The sequence below is a fragment of the Ambystoma mexicanum genome, chromosome 8 (assembly GCF_040938575.1).
Source record: "Ambystoma mexicanum isolate Mex_15411 chromosome 8, UKY_AmexF1_1, whole genome shotgun sequence".
NCBI classification, from domain to species: domain Eukaryota; kingdom Metazoa; phylum Chordata; class Amphibia; order Caudata; family Ambystomatidae; genus Ambystoma; species Ambystoma mexicanum.
Window position 1 is genome coordinate 72,144,112 of NC_090929.1, and position 18,646 is coordinate 72,162,757.

Consider the following 18,646-nt stretch of genomic DNA (forward strand, 5'->3'; position numbering starts at 1 on the left):
AGAGAAAGTGGAGAGGGACTACTGTGGGAGCAGCATATTCAGCATACGCCAGAGGAGTAATCATCTGGGTGGCACCGCATTTGCCTTTCCAGACGTCACATGCCACTGTGGAGTCGGACGGGATGATGGTAGGGATTCGGGGACTGATAGAAAATAGTGCATCATAAACACTTATGCACCTAACCAAGATACAGCTGCCTACTTCAAGACGCTATACAGCAAGATCAGTCCCCACATAGGAGCGGTTATATTGGGGGGGGGGGGGGCTTTAATTGCACGCTGAACCCCAAAATGGACAGGTCAGATATGAAACTAGATAAGCCCACCCTCGCAGCGAAAACGATACAAGCCCTGTTGGGAGACTTCTGGCTGGAGGACATATGGAGGCAGCAACACCCGAACAAGAGGCAATACTCACTACGCCGCCCCACACAACCTATACAACAAGGCTGGATTATATGTTCGCCTCTCAGGAACCGGTTGGGGAAATAACAAGCTCAGAATATAAGGCAAGAATATTATCGGATCACTCCCCCCTGGCACTGATGTGGCGATATCAGCCTTCCGGGAGGACTTAAGGGAGGAGATGATCGGCTATTTCAAAAATAATACGGGGAGTGTTGAGTCAGAGGGTACCCTGTGGGAGGCCTTTAAGGTGGTGGTGGTGAGGGGAGAGGCCATATCCAAATCCAAAGGGGGATAGTGCGAGAACTACAGGAAACGGAAAAGAGATTAGAAGTACATATGAAAAAAGGGGGCACCTCACAGGAGGATGCCAAATGGGCAAGCCAATTACAACAGACATGCGCTGGGCTCTGGGAGAGACTGTGCAACCTAAACTATAAAAAATTAATCGAGCGACAACACGAGGGTGGAGACAAACCAGGGAGGCTGCTTGCCTGGCTATACAAGAACGAGGCACCAAAGACAGCAATCAGAGAGATTTTGGGAGAGGAGGGCCAGGTCTGGAATACTCAGGAAGGCGTGAACGAGGGATTCCTCCGATTTTACAAACACTTATACAAAGATACAGGGGCGGAGGCGGGGCGGGAGACCCGAGAAAAGCTAGAAGACATTGACTCCCCAAGTGAGTGAGGAGGACAGGGAGAATCTAGATGCCCCCATTACAATAGAGGAACTAGAAGCAGTAGTAATACAACTGCCCACGAGGAAAGCCCCTGGGGCAGACTGGCTTCCTAGTGAATTTTATAAAACATACAGACAAGAAGTGCTCCCCCCGCTATTAGCAATGCTAAACAAGGCCTTCGACAAAGGGAAGCTGCCGGAATCTCTAAGGGAAGTGGTCGTCATACCACTCCTCAAGCCCGACAAGCCGAGCACAGAGTGTGGTTCGTATAGACCATTGTCCATGCTGAACCAGGACAGCAAAAGTCTTGCGTCGGTGCTGGCGAATAGACTAAAGCGGGTAATTAATAAACTTATACACCCTGATCAAACCGGATATGTCCCAGGTAGAAGCATATCTGATAACCACAGGAGGCTTCATCATATTATAGAACAAGTAGAGGGAGACCCAAGCGAAATGGCAGTAGTTGCAAAGACGCAGTCAAAGTCTTCGATTCCGTAAGATGGCCCTGGATGATGGCGTCCCTGAAAGGATACGGGCTGGGATCGGGGTACCTGCGTTGGGTGTAAATGGTGTATAGCGTCCCAATAGCCAGGGTTAATACAGGAGCGATTATATCGGATAAATGGCAACCGAGTAGAGGCACGAGACAGGGCTGCCCATGGTCCCCAATGTTGTACATCCTAGCATTGGAGCCATTAGCGATTTGTCTGAGACAGCAGTATGAGGAAATAGGGGTCTACACCAAGGGGGGACCGCACTTGATATTGTACGCGGATGATATGTTATTATACATGCGATACCCAGAAGAAAATTTACAATATATCCTGGAGGTGATGGAGCGCTATGCGACTCTCTCGGGTATTGCGGTAAACCCCAAATAATCATGTATGTTCCCCCTAGGGAGGTATACAGGGGTTCCGCAGAAGAATCTACCAGTCTTGCAGATAGCTTGGCAGACTTTTAGATACCTGGGGATTAAGATATACCATACAATTGAGGATGAATACAAGTATAACACTGAAAGAGCAGTGGAAGGCATTAAGAACAGCATGGGGTTTTGGGCCAAGTTCCCCCGGGCCATGGTGGGGAGAGCGGCCCTGTTTAAGATGGTGGTCCTGCCTAGGCTACTACACTTTTGTGAATATCCCACATATGCCGCCGAGGTGATTCTTTACCAAACTTCAGAGTTTGTGTAGAGGCTTCCTGTGGCACAACTCCCGGAACAGGGTGACCCTATGCAAACTACAAAACACGTACAATAGAGGCGGTATAAACTTGCCGAACTTCGAAATGTATCACATAGCAGCGCAGCTACAATTTGTTGCGAGGTGGCTGTCGGAAGATGAGACAACAGAATCCAGATTGTTGAGGGGCGAATGTGACCCTTATTTCCTAAAATAACTTATATGGCTACCTAAATCAGAGGGGTGACCAAGATTTCTGGAAATTGGGTGGAAGACGTGGCAAAAGATGTGTCGAGCTATAGGCAATCCGACCCCATACTCCCCGCAGGTGCCACGTGTGGCACTGTATGGGGTGGAAGAGCAATTGAGGAAAGTGATCTGTAAATACTGGGAGCCGGTAGGCCTAGCGACCCTGGGCGGCTTATGGCAAGTAAGGGGAGGGGTGTGGGCTGGAATTTCAATCGTTAGTGGATGAAACGGGGACACACACGGGGCAACACATCACTTATACCAGAATAATTAGACGGGTGAAGGAAATGTGGTCCGCAAGAATACTAACAGAAGAACCGGATACCGTTATAGAAACTATGCATGATATTTCAGAGGGCATGAGACATCTCGGATCTACAAACTGGTAATGTCCAGAGTGGGTAGGGAGCTGTTCCAATTGAGACAGAAAAGGGAGGAGGAGGCAGAAGAACTGATGCAAGACGGACAGTGGGAAAGAGCTCAAAGATGCAATATAAAGTGGTCCAGGAATGCAAAGCTGCAGCGGATCCAGTTATATGTCACTCGTAGGGCGTACATGACCCCCCCGAAAGATTTCCGGGTTTGGAAGTGTGGAAGTACAAAAAATGCCCTAAGTGCGAGGAGGTAGATGCCGGGATTATCCAAATGTTCTGGGCGTGCCCGCAGGTGGGAACATTTTGGGATGAAATCAAGACACGGCTATCTGAAAAGGGGATCAACTTAGACGTGAAATCTGTACGGGCCTGCCTGTTGTGGGGATTCACTAGACCACGCAAACTGAAACATGTATGCAAACTTAAGGATCTGGCCTACATCCTGGCCAAAAGGAGAATAGCTATGAGCTGGAAAGCAGCCAGCAGACCTAGATTAGAACTATGGTGGAATGACCTCTTGAAATGGGCAAACGCAGAGACAATGGCATGGTACGAGGCGGCCACCAGGAGGGAGGATGATGAAGTAGGACCTCTGGTAGCATCGATACAAATGGTAGCCACACTGTCAGGAACCTCCCAGGCCAACTCCAGTGGATGTGACACGCCCGAGAGCGGTGAAGGGGAATAACCCCAAAGAAGGGAAGCCCGGAAAAGAGGTGGAAGCTGGAGTTAAAAAGGGGGATGGGGAGGGGTGGACATTGATAAAGAACATGCAGTTGTATGCTTAAAAACTTGTAACGGAAATGTCGGGTGTGATGGTTAGGTTTTGGTTTTGTTGAAAAAAATTAAAACTTATAAAAAAAATATCAAACTCAAGGGTTCAATATGGCAGCAATTGGAAGCAATATTTTAGAGGAAAGTTCTCACACTACCACCGTCATACCCCATGCTGCAAATCCGTTACGTAATTGAAACTCAGTCATTACAGTCAATTGCAAACTAGAAACAACTTGATCTTCATAGGAAAATGCTGAGTGAAGAATCTATACCAGCAATCTACATACTGCGCCATAAACAAAACTCGAGTAATGATACTGCCCTGAATGCATGGAAAAGAGCCAGAGAAAAAAAATTACAGGAGGCAGTGATATAGATTGCAACGTTGACACAACGTCCACAACATGCAAAAAAGAGGATCATCCAAAACAATTGGATTATGACGGTACACCTCAAAGCACAATACCAATTGAACTTAAATTGTGAACGTGAGATAAGAGCGATGAATCAGCTTCTGAAATACCTCACGCTCTTTCCAGATCCGAAACTTTTTTGAGGCTTCACCATAATTTGTTACCGACACGAGAACTTTTGACAAAAACAAAGCAAATTCCGATAACTCTCTGGTTTTGTCAATTTTATCAACAAACTGAAAATCTAGAATGAATCCATCACATAATAATGGAATGCCCAGTTTTAACAGAGAAACGAAACCTATTCAAGGATATATTTTTGGTCAACAATACACAGATGGAACCGGAGGAACATTGGGGACAGATCCTGCTTTTTTTTGTCTTTCAATTTTGGAACAACATTATGACAATGACAAAAGTAGCTGAAAGTGACAACAGAAAAATGCAGTTCAAACACAAAAGATAGATGAACATTTTTTTCTGCATTCTGCTGTACACCAATGAAAAGTTTAGAAATAAACTATATCATTTTAATATTAAGTGCAGTGACACAGGGAAGTCTTTCAGATTTTCCAAAGGTTTAAATACCTTCTCTGGGATAAACTACCGTTTCCCAGAGCAATAAAGTGAAATTTACTTTACTTACATGTGTAATTTTCTAGACCCAGCACACACTATTTTACAGTAGGGTGCTGGAGGGAATTCCCATGTAACATGTTTATGTTACCCTTTCCTCACTGAATGGCTGGTGGTAGGGGTTTAGTTTTTACAACCATTATGGGATTTTACTGCGGGCTGCGTTCGCAGCCACGGTAAAGCACCCATGGGTGCCATTTTTTGTCAAAATGTCCCGGTCTTCTTTTTTCGCCATTTATTTTTGGAACAGTCCTTCTTGAGATTTACTCTGCGCACTAAACCAAGTTTGGTCCGTTTGTTCGTTTTGCCTTTGGCGGGATTCACAAGTGAAGCCCGCCTCTGGCTCCAGGGTATCTAGCAGGGGCAGGAAGCAAGGGAGGTGCCCGAAACTCTCTGTGCTTAATCCCCTTGGTTACAGGAATGCACACAAAAGGTGATTGGCTGGCTGGCTGTCGGGCAGGCTGTACGGCAAGGACAGCCACCCTGCTGTGTGATTGACAGCTAGGCTGTAATGAATGTGAGAAACCTGCATAAAAGGCAAGGCTTTTTGGCTTGGAAGACAGTCGACCACTGGATGAAGGAATCCAAAGAAGAACTTTGTTTCGACTAGAGAAGCCTTGCAAGGATGACTTCTCCCTTTGAGTTGGTGGGGCCAATCAACTCCAAAGTAAGCCCGTCTGGACATCCTCTGAAAGCTGGTTGTATTTCCACTGCTACTGCTGCACCGAAGTGCCAGGAAGAGGAACACCGGATTGTGTGTGTTGCTTTTAAGTCAGACCCGAGCGCTAGGAAGATCCTCTAGTCTTCCCTGATGCAGGACTGACCGAGCCTGGGACGCCTCAACAGAGTGCTGTACCCCAGATGCGAGGAAAGTCTGAAGTGGTATCCGAGAACCACAGTGTTGCTATTTGCCGTCAGACACAAGGAGCTGAAACACTGAAGAACCGCTGAATCGAAGTTTACCCACTGCTGCCGCTGACCTTCCCATTGCAGAGCAGGAGTCCCCAGACATCCTCCCTCTTGTCCCCATGGCTGAGGTTCAGGAACAACAGGAGCTGCACAGGAACAGAAGCCAGCTGGAACCATTTCTTCTAACCAGAGGTACTGTAAAGTCCAAGAGAACGTACCTCTTGTTGTGTAGCCTTACTTGCTCTCAGTTGAGACCTCTCCTCGTTACCTTGCAGAGTTGCTAAAGCTTTGCCCCTCACAAGCCTCCTAGCTTGTAGGCCTTCAAGTGTTCTATTTTCAACAAACATTTCTAAAAACTTTGTGCAAGACTTTTTACCAACCTACAAAGAAGATCTTTAGCTCCCCTTGACATTATGCAATTAACATTGGCTGTCGTGGCTCCCTGAGAAACTCCTGGACTCTGACTTTGTGCTTTGGCCTTTGCCCCAGGAACGCATGAACTTGCTCTGCTTTGGATGGTTCTTGAACGTACTTACCTGTTAAATATTTGTTAAACATTGTTTTATTCCTCTATTCTATCTTTTACCCCTAACTCAGTATTGCTCCAAGTGTACCAGTGATAAATGAATGTCCACAGTGTCCTAGCTATTTAAGTCACCTGACGATGTAGGAAGTGTCTGTGTAGTCAAAAAAAGCTAAGTGCCGGGAACCGGCACTGAGAATTACTTACCCCTCACTAAGAAAGAACCTACAAAGAGGTAAAAATACTTATGGCACACTTACAGTTGTCTACCTAACAACATATATACAGAAGGTCAACAGGTACAAATGGTCGGACGCAGACGCGTGCATGAGAACAAATTTTAATAATGAATGTGAAGGTAAAAAGAGCTATTTAATACATCTATATAGTAAAAAAGACACAAAAGCACACAAATACTATGTGTCAACATATTAACAACCAAGGCAAGGGGGAAAAAAACAAACAAGAAAATAGAGACTGAATGGGTAAAATAAATGCACCCTATAGTCCTATATACTAGTTTTAGAAACGCCTGACTTTAGACGTTTACTGAGATATGAAAAGCCGTCATGTTTCGGCCAAGCGTTAGATTGGACATTTTCTCAGATGTCCATACAAAGGTGGATATTGTGGCCATCTTCAGGACAGATCATTTCTTCACAATGCGCCTTGTGGGTGGCGCGATACTGGCATCATGGATTTGTAATCATAGGATCGGGTGTGAAGAGAACGCATAGGGTCAATGAATGATTTATGGCGATAAAACCTAGAAGACCCTGAGCAGCATAACTGAAGCAAGGTGCATCAAGATGTATTCGTCCAGGGGAGCACAGGAAAGGCAATCATCCTTAATTTTAGGAAAAAGAGACCGAGGGGTGGTGTTACGTGGCTCCAGGATCTGCTGTGCCAGTAATAGCAATGGAGGTAAAATAAGCGGTCCCACAAAGTCAAGACGCTGTATTCATGAAGCACTCCCTCGAAATACTGAGTGTAAAACAGCACAGAACCCACTCGTTGCACGGTTTCAAGGATGCTGATGAAGACACTTAGTGGCGTGGCTGTTCAATCAATAAGACAGCAATTTGACAGCGTATCAAATAAACGGCTCGGTGAAATCAAAGGGCTGCACATAGCATCAGCTCAATAGCACTCCAAATGAAGAAAAAAAATCGGACGGAATCTACGTTTAGATGCAGCACAACGTAAAATGCATTTTGCAATCGTGTAGTTGTGAAGCCACAGATTGCCAGCGTTTCAATTAGGCAGCTCGGTGTTAACAGAGGGCTGCGCACAGTCTCAGCTCGTGTCCCCGATTATATTCCGACTGAAGTCACACTTTCCCGGCATTTAGCTTTTTTTGTCTACACTCATCCCTGTTTGAGAATTACTCCCCCGTTAACAAAAATTTTGGGATTTGGCCTCTAATTGGTTAATGGAAGTGTCTGTGTGCCATACCCAATGGGTATCAGCTGATTTAGACATTGTGTGTTTTGAAGTGTATTATAAGTGTTTTCTATATAATGCTCCCTTCTGAAGGCGGCTTATACAACTGAATGTGAAATAAATAATTGTTTTATCAAGAAACCTTGAGTGCAAGTGTTTATTTTAATAACTGCTACTGTGAAACTCTGTGTCACAACATTACTGCTCACATTGACCCCTCTTGAGATAAGCCTGGCGGCTCGACCACACTACCAACCTGTGTAGTTCAGACTTATACCAAAGGTTGGGTCCCTATTGCCAGGAGGTCAGGGTTATTGTAGTGGACCCAAAGGGTACTGCATAAAATCTTGCCTAACAGTGAAAAAGGAGGTTAGCACAGCAGCAGGGCTCCACCGGGCAATTCAAGGTCCAGGAGGTTGCAGCAGGCTTCTTTTCACCGTTTCTTTGCCGGATGTTTCTTCCAGTGCTTGACTCTGCCTGTCTTCTTTGAAGCAAGTCTTCCCATTCATGCATGCACAGCCTATGCTGTATATCACCAGCAAAAGATTTGGGGGTCTCCAAGGTTGACAGGAATTAGCACAGAAATTAGAATTCTGTGCAACAGATCTCAAACATAAAAGGGCAAAAAAAGAAGACAGGCGCTATTTTGACACAATGGACACACATGGGTGCTGTACTGCAGCTGAGGGTTCAGCCTGCGGTAGAAAAGCACAACGGTAGTAAAAATTAAACCAATGTCACCAGCGATTGAAAGTAGTGAGGGTAACAAAAAATGTTACATGAGGAAGTAGCATAAGGGTCTACTGGGTAACCCCACCAGCACTCCACATAAGATGCATAAGATGGTGTGTGCTGGGCCTACAAAGTAGTTAGGTAAGTAAGATCAATTTCACCTTACTGTTCTTGGGAACAGAATTTCACCCAAGAAAAGGTATTTAAAACTTATGAGAAATCCAAAGGATTTCCCAGTGACACTGCACTGAGGGTGCTGTGCGTCACTATACCAAAAGCAGATGCCTGTGGAGTTTGTGAGACTCCAAAAACAGTGAAAACAAAATCCAAATCAGGGAAAAACACATGGTTCAGAAAAGGGACAGTCCTAAATCCAGCAAAAGAGCTGGGGTCTCCAAGGTTGAGGGGAATTAGCACAGAAATGAACATTCTCCCTACCCGCACGCTAAGTGCCTCTCTCAGTTGTGAGAGTTCCTTTATAGAGGGTGGGATTGACATTGTTGGTCCCCTAGACCCTCCAACTTCTTCAGGCAACAGATTTATATTGGTTGTAGTGGACCATGCCACTAGGTACCCTGAAGCTATTCCAATGAGAACTGTTACTGCTCAGGCAATGGCTCAGGCCCTGCTTGGTACTTAGTCGGATTTCTTAAGGCGGTTTTATCAGACAGGGGGGTCACATTTTATGTCCCACTACATGCAAGCCATGTGGAAAACCTGTGGGGTCACCTGCAAGTTCTCAACTGCTTAACACCCTGAAACAAAAGTGCTGGTAGAGAGGTTTAATAAAACGAAGAGCACAATTGGAGCTTTGGAAGAACAACTCAGAAGGAAGTGGGGCCTTATACTGCCAGACCTCCTTTTTTCCTATAGAGAAGTTCCTCAAGCTGGAGTGGGCTTTAGCCCCTTTGAGTTACGTTATGGTCATCCTGTCAGAGGCCCTTTGGCCCTGATCAAAGGGGGTCTCGAGAGTGCTCCTTCCCTCTAGCCAGTAAGGATTACTGGCTATGTGCTATGCCTTAGACCGAGGATAGCACAGATGATGAGAGGCTATTGAGAATTTGAAAGCTAGTCAAGCTCTGGTCAAGCATTGGCATGACCAAAAGGAAAACATGGTGGTGTTTACTCCAGACCAACAAGTTCTCATGGTTCCAGTAAGGCAGAGGGTCTTACTGGACAAATGGACAGGACCCGTCAAAGTTGTGGGAAAACCTGGAGATGTCAACCATCTGGTAGACTTGGGCAACCCCAAGGAGGATCCGAAGGTCTTTCATACAAACCGTCTGAAGGCCTGTTTCCAGACCAGAGATAGGTGCTTTGCTCTTACCCTCTGAGCAAGAAGAGAGTGAGCCTCTCCCAGATCTACTAAGAGGACACCCTTCTGACAGAAGAGTACAAGGGGTAAAACCTTCTACTAATCTTACCATGCAGCAACATCAGGAGTGTAAAGATTTGCTAACTCAGTTTGCCCCCGTCAGATATGTTTTTCTAAGGTCCAACTAGTGTGGGACTTCATTAGATTTATCTCTTGGTATTAAGGACCCAAATCTTAATATGGGCCTGTACTACACAAGTTGGTACAGTGGCTGAGCAGCCAGGCATATCTTAGGATGGAGTAGTAGAGCAGTACAATGAAATCAGTTCACACAGGTAACCTAGTAAACACTCACTTGGCACATAAGCACATCTAAAATGCAGCACAATAACATGCAATGTGAAATAGAAGCAATTAATATAAGAAACAAACTTTTTCTATGCTTTACATATCCAGCACACAGAGTGACGTCAATTAAGGTCAGCATCAGCACTTATCTATATCACCTTTGCAAAATTGCACTGGGAGGGAAGGTTTCAGAGTTAGGCAGAACACACTTTAGCAACTGTTAACAAATATACTCTCCCAGAGGGATATAGGCAGTTTGTTTCCTAGTAGTAAAAGTGTTCACAATTAAAACCTATGGATGAACTAGCATTGCCAAAGCCAATAGGATCAGAAGATGGACCTTTAGGAAACCAGGACAGCCAAAGTCAAACGGACAGTTCCAGTTCTGATGAAGATCTTCAAAGGAAACGTTAACTAGTCAGTGGTTCTTGAAGAAACACAGGAGCTCAATGGAAGCCTACTCGATAGTGCACAAGCTGCAAGGCCTCCACAAAGGAGTTGATGTCAAGTCCTACTTTAAAAAAACAGCACTTCCCAAGCCAGGAAGCACTGAAAATGGCACAAGGTAAGTACAACCCGAGCCCCACAGTACCTTGAAAGCGAAGAGAAAATTGTAGCTGGCTTCCTTCTAAGTGCAAAGTTGCAGACCCTGATTCCTGCTCCTTGGTCATGGTGACTAAAGGGGAAGACCTCTGGCAGACTTCTGCAGCAGCACTCGGGAGACGAGATTGGCAGCAATGGATTCAGGTCACTCCAGCGGCTCATTGTGGTTTTTACACCTTTTTCTTAGCGCCAAGATGAAACTAATATCGCTAGTCGATTCTATTCGATTACTCAGTCCTGAACTCTGGTGAGGTGACTTTTGGTGAAGAATTCCTTCCTCTGGAGGTCCACACTGATGCATCCAAATGTTTAAGCCGGATTCGATCTCTGGAAGACTATGCACTTGATGGTCCGGGGTATTGGGATTCCCCAGCTCAGGAAAGACAAAGCAACTCGGGGGATGGCCCAAAATGAAGGTCTTGAGGCTAGTTGGTCCCACAAGCCTAAGGGAGGAAGTAGTCCTTGAGGGGTCTTGCCCGTCGATGTGAAAACGGGGTCAGCACAGCTGCAAGGCTTCACTGGTGCTTTTGCAGTCCTTGAAGGTGCTGCTGGTGTCTGTTCGTCTTCTTCGAATTCCTTATTCCAGTGGCCAACTGTAGTTCAAAAATCGTCGCCTTTTATGCTGGATCCCATGCATTCACACACTCAGAGCTGTTAATATCTGGGGGATGTTGGCTGTCCTCCAGGACAGACAGCCACCCACATAGAACTGGTGTCAGCCAGGCATACCTACAGACAAAGGACAGTGAAGTTGTAGGCTCCTCCCTCACTTCTTGCCTTCCCAGACACACTTGAGCCTTGGCATGGTTCAGGGCTGAAGGCCCGCCAAAGGTGAAACTCACAAAGGACTCAAATCTATTCTTAAGGATAGAGTAAAAGCCAAGAAGGAACTGAAACGAAAAATGGTGTAAAAAAGTCTAAAAAGTCACAGGAGCAGAGAGAAGGGGGATAACTAGGTATTTCTTTTGGCACTCCACTGAAGGTGGTGTGTGCCAATCTCTCAGACTATAGTTTTGGGAGAGATACTACGTATCCTTATGAACGGTAGTTACTCGAGGATATAGAAAAAGAACCTTCAAGGAGGACCCCAAGGGTCCCAAGCAACACGGCCCATAAGGAGCTGTTTGCTGCAGTAGTAAAAACACTGACGCCTTTAAGAGCTATGGAGCAGACAGACTCCATAGCAAAGGTAGAATACAAAGAAGAGAGTTCCAAAAGACAGAACCCACGAGAATAAATAAGTGGAAAAGGCTCCACTCATTCAGGTTTGAAGAAAAAGGCCCAGAAGTCCAGCAAAAAGTGCTGGGGGTCTCACTAGGAGATGGGATGAAGCATAAAAATGATAAATCTCCGTAACACAGCTCAATACCAAGAGATGGAGATTTTGTACGGCCTCTTGTATGGTTTTATGAAGTCCTGGTAGGACTTAGAAAAACTGCCCCAACATCACCTGAAAGGAAATTATATTTGTCCAATCCTAAAACTAAATCAATAGATTCTATTCCTTCTCTGGGAAAATATCTCCCCACCTTATGCACCACAGCCTGGAGAGGGTTTAAAGGGATTCAGCAAGTTAACAGTGTTCCTTCCCTTGCGTCTTTCAGCTCCCGACTTTGCAACAAAGCTTTTTATTTTATCCTGAACCCTCTCAACATTAGGGCAGAGTGTTTAGCGGGCATCATAAGGCTACCAGGAGCAGTCTCTTAGGTGTTCTAAGGGTAAGAGTAGCAGCTGTGGAACCTGAAAATATGTAATCCTGAGTGTTTCCATTAACCTAGAACCCTGTAGTGCACGTTTCAAGCACAGATGAAGTTAACACTGGGACTTACTAGGTTGCTTTCCAGGGCTAAGTTGACATTGGTCCTCGGGAGAAACTCTGGTGGATTTGGGTTGATGATGGGTTTGGCAAGTGGGCTCCATCGCAGCGCCAACAGAGCTTTGAACTGACGCTGTGTGGACACCAAGCCTCCAATCAGCTCGCACATCACCAGCTGATTCCGTGCACCTGAGAAGTTTCCTTTGCTTTGAATGGAAAGGTGACATGATGTGTGCTTCTCTCCATTTCCTAGAATGTGAAGAAAAATAATTAGGCCACACTGCAGAAAACTGAAAAGAATTCTACACTACAGATGGGTATTAGCGGGAGGGTGATAAGAACTTGGATTGCTCAACGATCATGTCTAGAAGCAATATTAACATCTTCCCACTCTCTGTGGTCAACAAAACAGGATTTTCAGCAACAGGTGTTAGGCAGAAACCTGTGCAGTTCCCTTGGGGAACACTGCAAAAGATTTAAGACCACAGGTATAGCAGTAAACCCACTTGGTAGCAGTCTGCACCACCCAGATTTACCTGGCAGCAGTGGCTGAGCAGTCAGACTTCCCTCAAGAAGAGTTAGGCAGTATGTAAAGTATACACAATATGTACCCAGACACAATAGCACAAGCAAACACTGACCAGAGCTTGGTTTCAAAAGTATATAGTTATTTATTTTTAAGAACACATAAGTTGAAAACACTCTAGCAAAGTATAGTAAAAAAAACACTTCAAACAGTTATAATGAAAGCAGTTCCGACCCTTACTCCTATCTAGACAACTCTAAGTTAACACCACATAATTAAAACAGAGGTGAGCGCTTAACGTTAGATGACACTCTAGTAGGTTCAAGAAAGGGATAAAAAGAACAGAAATGGGTTAAACACACCACTCTAAGGTCCAGAACACTTGCAATAGGCTCAAAGAAGCACAAAGTCACAAGTGAGCAAGGGTCACTAGGCAGGGCCCACTCTTAGAGTAGCCGGAGCGAAAATGTGCCCAAGATCACACTGTTATTAGGGATTCAAAGTCTTGCAAAGAGTTAGAAAGAGTTTAGAGTGGCTTAGAAAGTTTAGCCAAGGTGTCCCAGGCACTCCCAGGGTCGAAAGCCGGGGGCTAAATCTACCCCGTACAGTCGGTAGCAAGGGAAGCCAGGCGGAACACGGTACCTTAAGCGGGAAGGATCCTCCAGCGGTGGCAGTTGTTCCAGGCAGTGGCAGCAAGGCTCGACGTCGGTCAGGGGAGAAGAAGTTCTCGCTGAAGAGCAGAAGAAGAAGGTCGTTGCACTGCCCGGGAAGAAACCAGCCGCGGAGTCCTCCGGTTAAAGGGTTGTACCGACTTTCGTGGTTGGGGTAAAAGTGGTGGGGTTCCGGTTGCCGGGGTGCTTGGCACTGGCAAGGCGGCCACGAGATACCTCGAGAAGCGAAAAGAAGGCGAAAACTGGTTGTCCCCACCAGTCAAGGGAAGGAGCCACTCCGTTAAGAGTTCTCCTCGGTCGTCGGGAAAAGTGGTGAGACGGTTCAGCAGGGCTCCACCGGGTGGTGTCGTCGAAGCAGGTCGGCTCAGCTCTTCCCTCGTCGGATTCTTGGTCCTGTGGCGACTTCTGAAGTTCCAGTCCCCAAAGCCCTGCTTTTATGCAGCAAACCCCCATTCACCCAGCCTAGCTGTCACTCAAACATGCTAAGTGGTGAGCCGGCCGGCTCACCACTTGGGCCAATCAGGACGGAGTGCGACTTGAGTTACCAAGGTAACTCAGTCCAGGGTGCCTAAATCCCCCTCCACCCCTCCTAAGTACCCCAGACAGAGTGGCACCACTTTGGAGGGCTTCTGTGGAGAAGCCCGCCAAAAGTGGAACAAAGGGCTCCACTTTGGGTCAGAGTTACAGAGGCGAACGCCAACGCCATTTTAGAATCAAGTTTTGGCAAAAAGTCCCAACCGGAGTTATAATAATAAATATATAAACCGGCGGTATGTTTAAGGCTACCGTAAATAAATAATTAAATGTGTTAGCCTAAAACAATGGGAAATCCCATAGGGAAATATTCGCGGTCGAATATAAAAAGTAGTTTCCACTGCCACCAGCCAAAACTCGATCAGGGGGGACGGAGACGTGCCCCCTCGACTAACAGACCCTGGGGCAATCGAATTGCCCCAGCCAGTACGTCCACAATATGATGGTTTGTACTGGTTCTGTTCAGGATCCAAGACTAGCAAAGTCTTTGGTGACTGTACATGCCCTGGGAGACAGTAGTCAGTCCCAGGGTATGGAGTCTATGTTGGGGAGTCCCTAGGACACCCCTGGGTCACGGCACAGAGGGTGCTGTGTAACCCACATCACAAAAATACATGAGGCCCTATGGAGTAAAAGACCCCATAGCCCATTCAACACAAGGTTTAACCCAGAAAACACACTTCAACATGTCCAAGAGGAAGGGTAAAAGAGTCTCACTCTTGGCAGGAGAAAAAAAGAAACCCCAGAAATCCAGCAAAGCTGCTGGGGGACTCACTAGGTAGGGAAATTCAGCCTAAACAGAGAATTCTCCCTAACAACAGGAAGTGCCAGATGACACAGAATCAGGTTAACACTCACCATCTAAAGGTTATACACACGTCAGGCTTCAGGGGTTCGATAGAACCAGACCAAGTTACATTGTTTAAGCATCATCATGACACGCTACACATACGCCAATTAATCTTCAAAGATGAATCAACTTGAAATTTGCTTACAAAATTTAGAAATTGAGAAACTGGGGGGCATGTACTTATTGTGCAGCATTTGAGGATTAGGTGTTTACTGCACCACAATTGCTGTGCGGGAGGGGAAAGGGTGGCAGGGAGAGAGAGGGAGAAGGAAGGGGAGAGAGAGCGCAAGAGAGCGTAAGAGAGAGAGAGAGAGAGAGAGAGAGAGAGAGAGAGAGAGAGAGGGGCTCTCTTGGGGTCTGAAGGGAGTTGGGTAGAAGCGGGTAAAACATAGCCCTTTCACCCTCGAACATGGTCGTGGAGCACGACAGAGGGTAGGGGGTTAGGGTAGGGAGCGAGGATGGGGCGGCCCAGTAAACGCCCACAGTAATGCCCTATGTGTCACAATATTTGTTACCAATGGTACACAATCAACTGCTACTGTGGAAAGGCATACCACAAATCCTCTGCAAGAACAGAATGTGCAAATCTACTTTGCACAGTGTATAAAGTTGAGCTATAACTATGTAGCATGTATGCCGCAATTACTCTCTGAATAATCCCTCAACAATACTACACAGGGATGCAGCAAAGTAATACTTGGTACAGAATGCCGATTTTAATGGATTCAAGAGAAAAACTTTAGATTACTGTTTTAACACACTTCATCTGTACTCACTCGTCTCATTTAGCTGGGAGCGGGTAAAGCGTGCAACGTGGCCAATGTAATGGATGTCGCCACTCCCCAATTGACTATCCTGGGGTTTACGGAGAAAGACAAGGTCATCCTCCTTCAGGTGGAACTGCTTGGCTAGATCAGCATCCCTTATCCACACTGTTGAAATATGAAATATACATAACATTAAATACTAGCATGATACAGTCTGGCTGTTTTGTACAACTTTCAGAGGTAAACGGATGTAAACCGATCTTTAAGATGACAACTTTCCCATCTCACGGAGTGCAATTGTCGGAAAAGTGAATATCTAGGTTACAAACTAAAGAGCACACTAAGGAAGGGAAATAGCTGAACATGACCCAGTTGTTCACAACATTGGGAGGGTTCTTCCAAACCCTGTGTTCAGGGTGTGAGAAGGACCTACTCAAAACTAAACGAGATGGTTACCTTCAAGTCTATCTAGTAGCAAACATGACAGAGCAGTTAATGCAACACTCAGTAGGGGAGCAGTGTGCTTAACTGTACAGTAGAACACTACAGCATCCAATAAAGGAACCCCCACACAATATATCGCAATATATGACAATGCATTACTTACCGTAAAAGCATTTCTGATGGTTGTATCTGCTTAGATTCACATGCTGTGAATAGGTCCGACATCCAGTGGTCACTGCGGAGTATTGCATTTTGTTTTTCGTAGTCGAAAAGGGGACGTCGACAAGGCGTGTCTGTAACACTATCCCTATAGTGACGTGTGTTGTACCCACAATCCCCCACGCGTCGAGGTCCCTCTGTTTGTATTTTTCTGCCCTGAGGGAGCCTTCTAGACGTGAGTGAGTACAGAAAAGAGAGAGAAATATAGAAAGATGTCTATGTTCCTTCCATCCGAGCGGGGAGGAAGGGTGGGCGCATGTGAATCTAAGCAGATACAACCATCAGAAATGCTTTTACGGTAAGTAATGCATTGTCTTCTGATGTTTGTTAATCTGCTTAGAATCACATGCTGTGCATAGACTAGCGAGCAGTACCCGGAGTTGGCGGTGGGTTATGAGAAGGAACAGTAAAGAAAAGATGTCTTAATACTGCCTGTCCCACCTGGGAGTCAGATCTAGAGTGTGCATCTAGACAGTAGTGTTTTGTAAAGGTGTGCACAGAACTCCAGGTAGCCACTTTGCAGATGGACTCAAGGGGAACATTTGCAATGAATGCTATGGACGCCCCCGTGCCACGGGTAGAATGTGCTCTTGGCCTAAAGGGCAGTTCTCTCTTAGCAAGAGTATAGCAGAGAGTGATGCATTGGACAATCCATCTAGAAATAGTGGACTTTGAAACTGCATCCCCTTCTCTTCCTGCTGCCACCGAGACGAAGAACTGATTAGTCTTCCTCAGTGGTCTGGTTCTTTCCATGTAGAACATGACCGCTCTGCGCACATCTAGTGTGTGCAGAGTCCTTTCTCCCAAGTTGGAAGGATTTTGAAAGAACGCTGGTAGTTCTATAGACTGGTTTACATGGAATTTTGAGATGAATTTTGGAGCAAACCTTGGGTGAGTGCGTAGAACCACTTTATCTTTGTAAACTGTAACAAAGGGGTCTAGAATAGAAAGAGCCTGTAGTTCACTTACTCTCCTGATGGAGGTGATAGCTATTAGAAAAGCAGTCTTAATAGTGAGGTGTTTAAGAGTTGCTTTGTGCATGGGTTCAAAAGGTGATCCCATGAGTTTTGTAAGTACCACGTTAAGGTCCCATCCGGGAGCTGGGTCAGCTATCGGGGGGTGTATTCTCTTTACTCCCTCCATGAAGGCCTTTATAACAGGGATCTTCCACCACGACACTTTGAGTTGGGAAGTGGTGTATGCAGAAAGTGCCGCTAGGTGGACTTTAATGGAATTGAACACTAGACCTGAATCCAAGTGGGTCAGGTATAGAACAATATGTGTGGGAGAGCAGTCAATTGGGTTGATGCTCTTTCCTCTGCACCAGATGACAAATCTCTTCCATTTGCTAGAATAGCAGTGGCGAGTGTTAGGTTTTCTGGCTTCCCTGAGGATGTCCATGCATCTCTGCGGGAGCTGTAGATGTCCAAATTCTACGATCTCAGGAGCCAGGCTGCTAAGTTCATGTTCTGGGGGCATGGATGCAGAGTCCTGCCCCTGTCTTGTGACAGCATGTTGTACGGGCAGGGGAGTTTCACTGGGGGAGATAGAGACATCTCCATCAAGTGAGCGAACCATGGCTGTCGGGCCCACATTGGGGCCACCAGTATCATGGTTACTTGTTCCTGGTGCATCTTGTGCACCACCTTGTTGAGAAGGGGAGTCGGGGGAAAAGCGTAAACAAATTTCCCTGACCATTGAATCGACAGACCGTTCCCCTTGGATTGGTTTTGGGGGTACCTGGTGGCGCAACTTTGGCATTGCGAGTTCTCCAGGGTTGCGAACAGGTCTATTTCTGGGAATCCCCATTGCGTGAAGACGTCGAAGACGATGTCTTCGTGCAGTCGCCATTCGTACTCTTCGGGCAGGGGGAAATCTCTGCTGAGTTTGTCTGCCAGCAGATTGAGTTCCCCTGGTACATGTTGTGACAGAAGGAACATATTCTGTTTGAGAGCCCACTTCCATATGTTTTGGGCCAGTTTGGACAGTCCTGGAGAGTGGGTTCCCCCCTGCTTGTTGATGTAATACATGGCTGTGGTGCTGTCTGTAAGGACCATCACTGTCCTGCCTTGTAGGTGTTCCTGGATGGCTTTTAGCGCCTTGAATACCGCTAGTAGCTCCATAAGATTGATGTGTTTGGATGCTACGCTCGGAGTCCACTCTCCATGAGCAGTCTGATGGGATAGGTGAGCCCCCCATCCTGTGAGGGATGCGTCTGTGGTT

General features: G+C 46.2%; 1 protein-coding gene across 1 annotated transcript in view; it reads right to left on the reverse strand.

The window, feature by feature from the left end:
• Window positions 1–18,646, reverse strand: part of SETX (senataxin) — a 1,477,926-nt gene that overhangs the window by 672,948 nt on the left and 786,332 nt on the right. The window contains exons 11-12 of the mRNA XM_069609306.1: window positions 15,770–15,925; window positions 12,426–12,661 (exon numbers count right to left, since the gene is read on the reverse strand). Of these exons, the coding sequence (XP_069465407.1) occupies window positions 12,426–12,661; window positions 15,770–15,925 (392 nt within the window). The remainder of the gene's footprint in view (window positions 1–12,425; window positions 12,662–15,769; window positions 15,926–18,646) is intronic.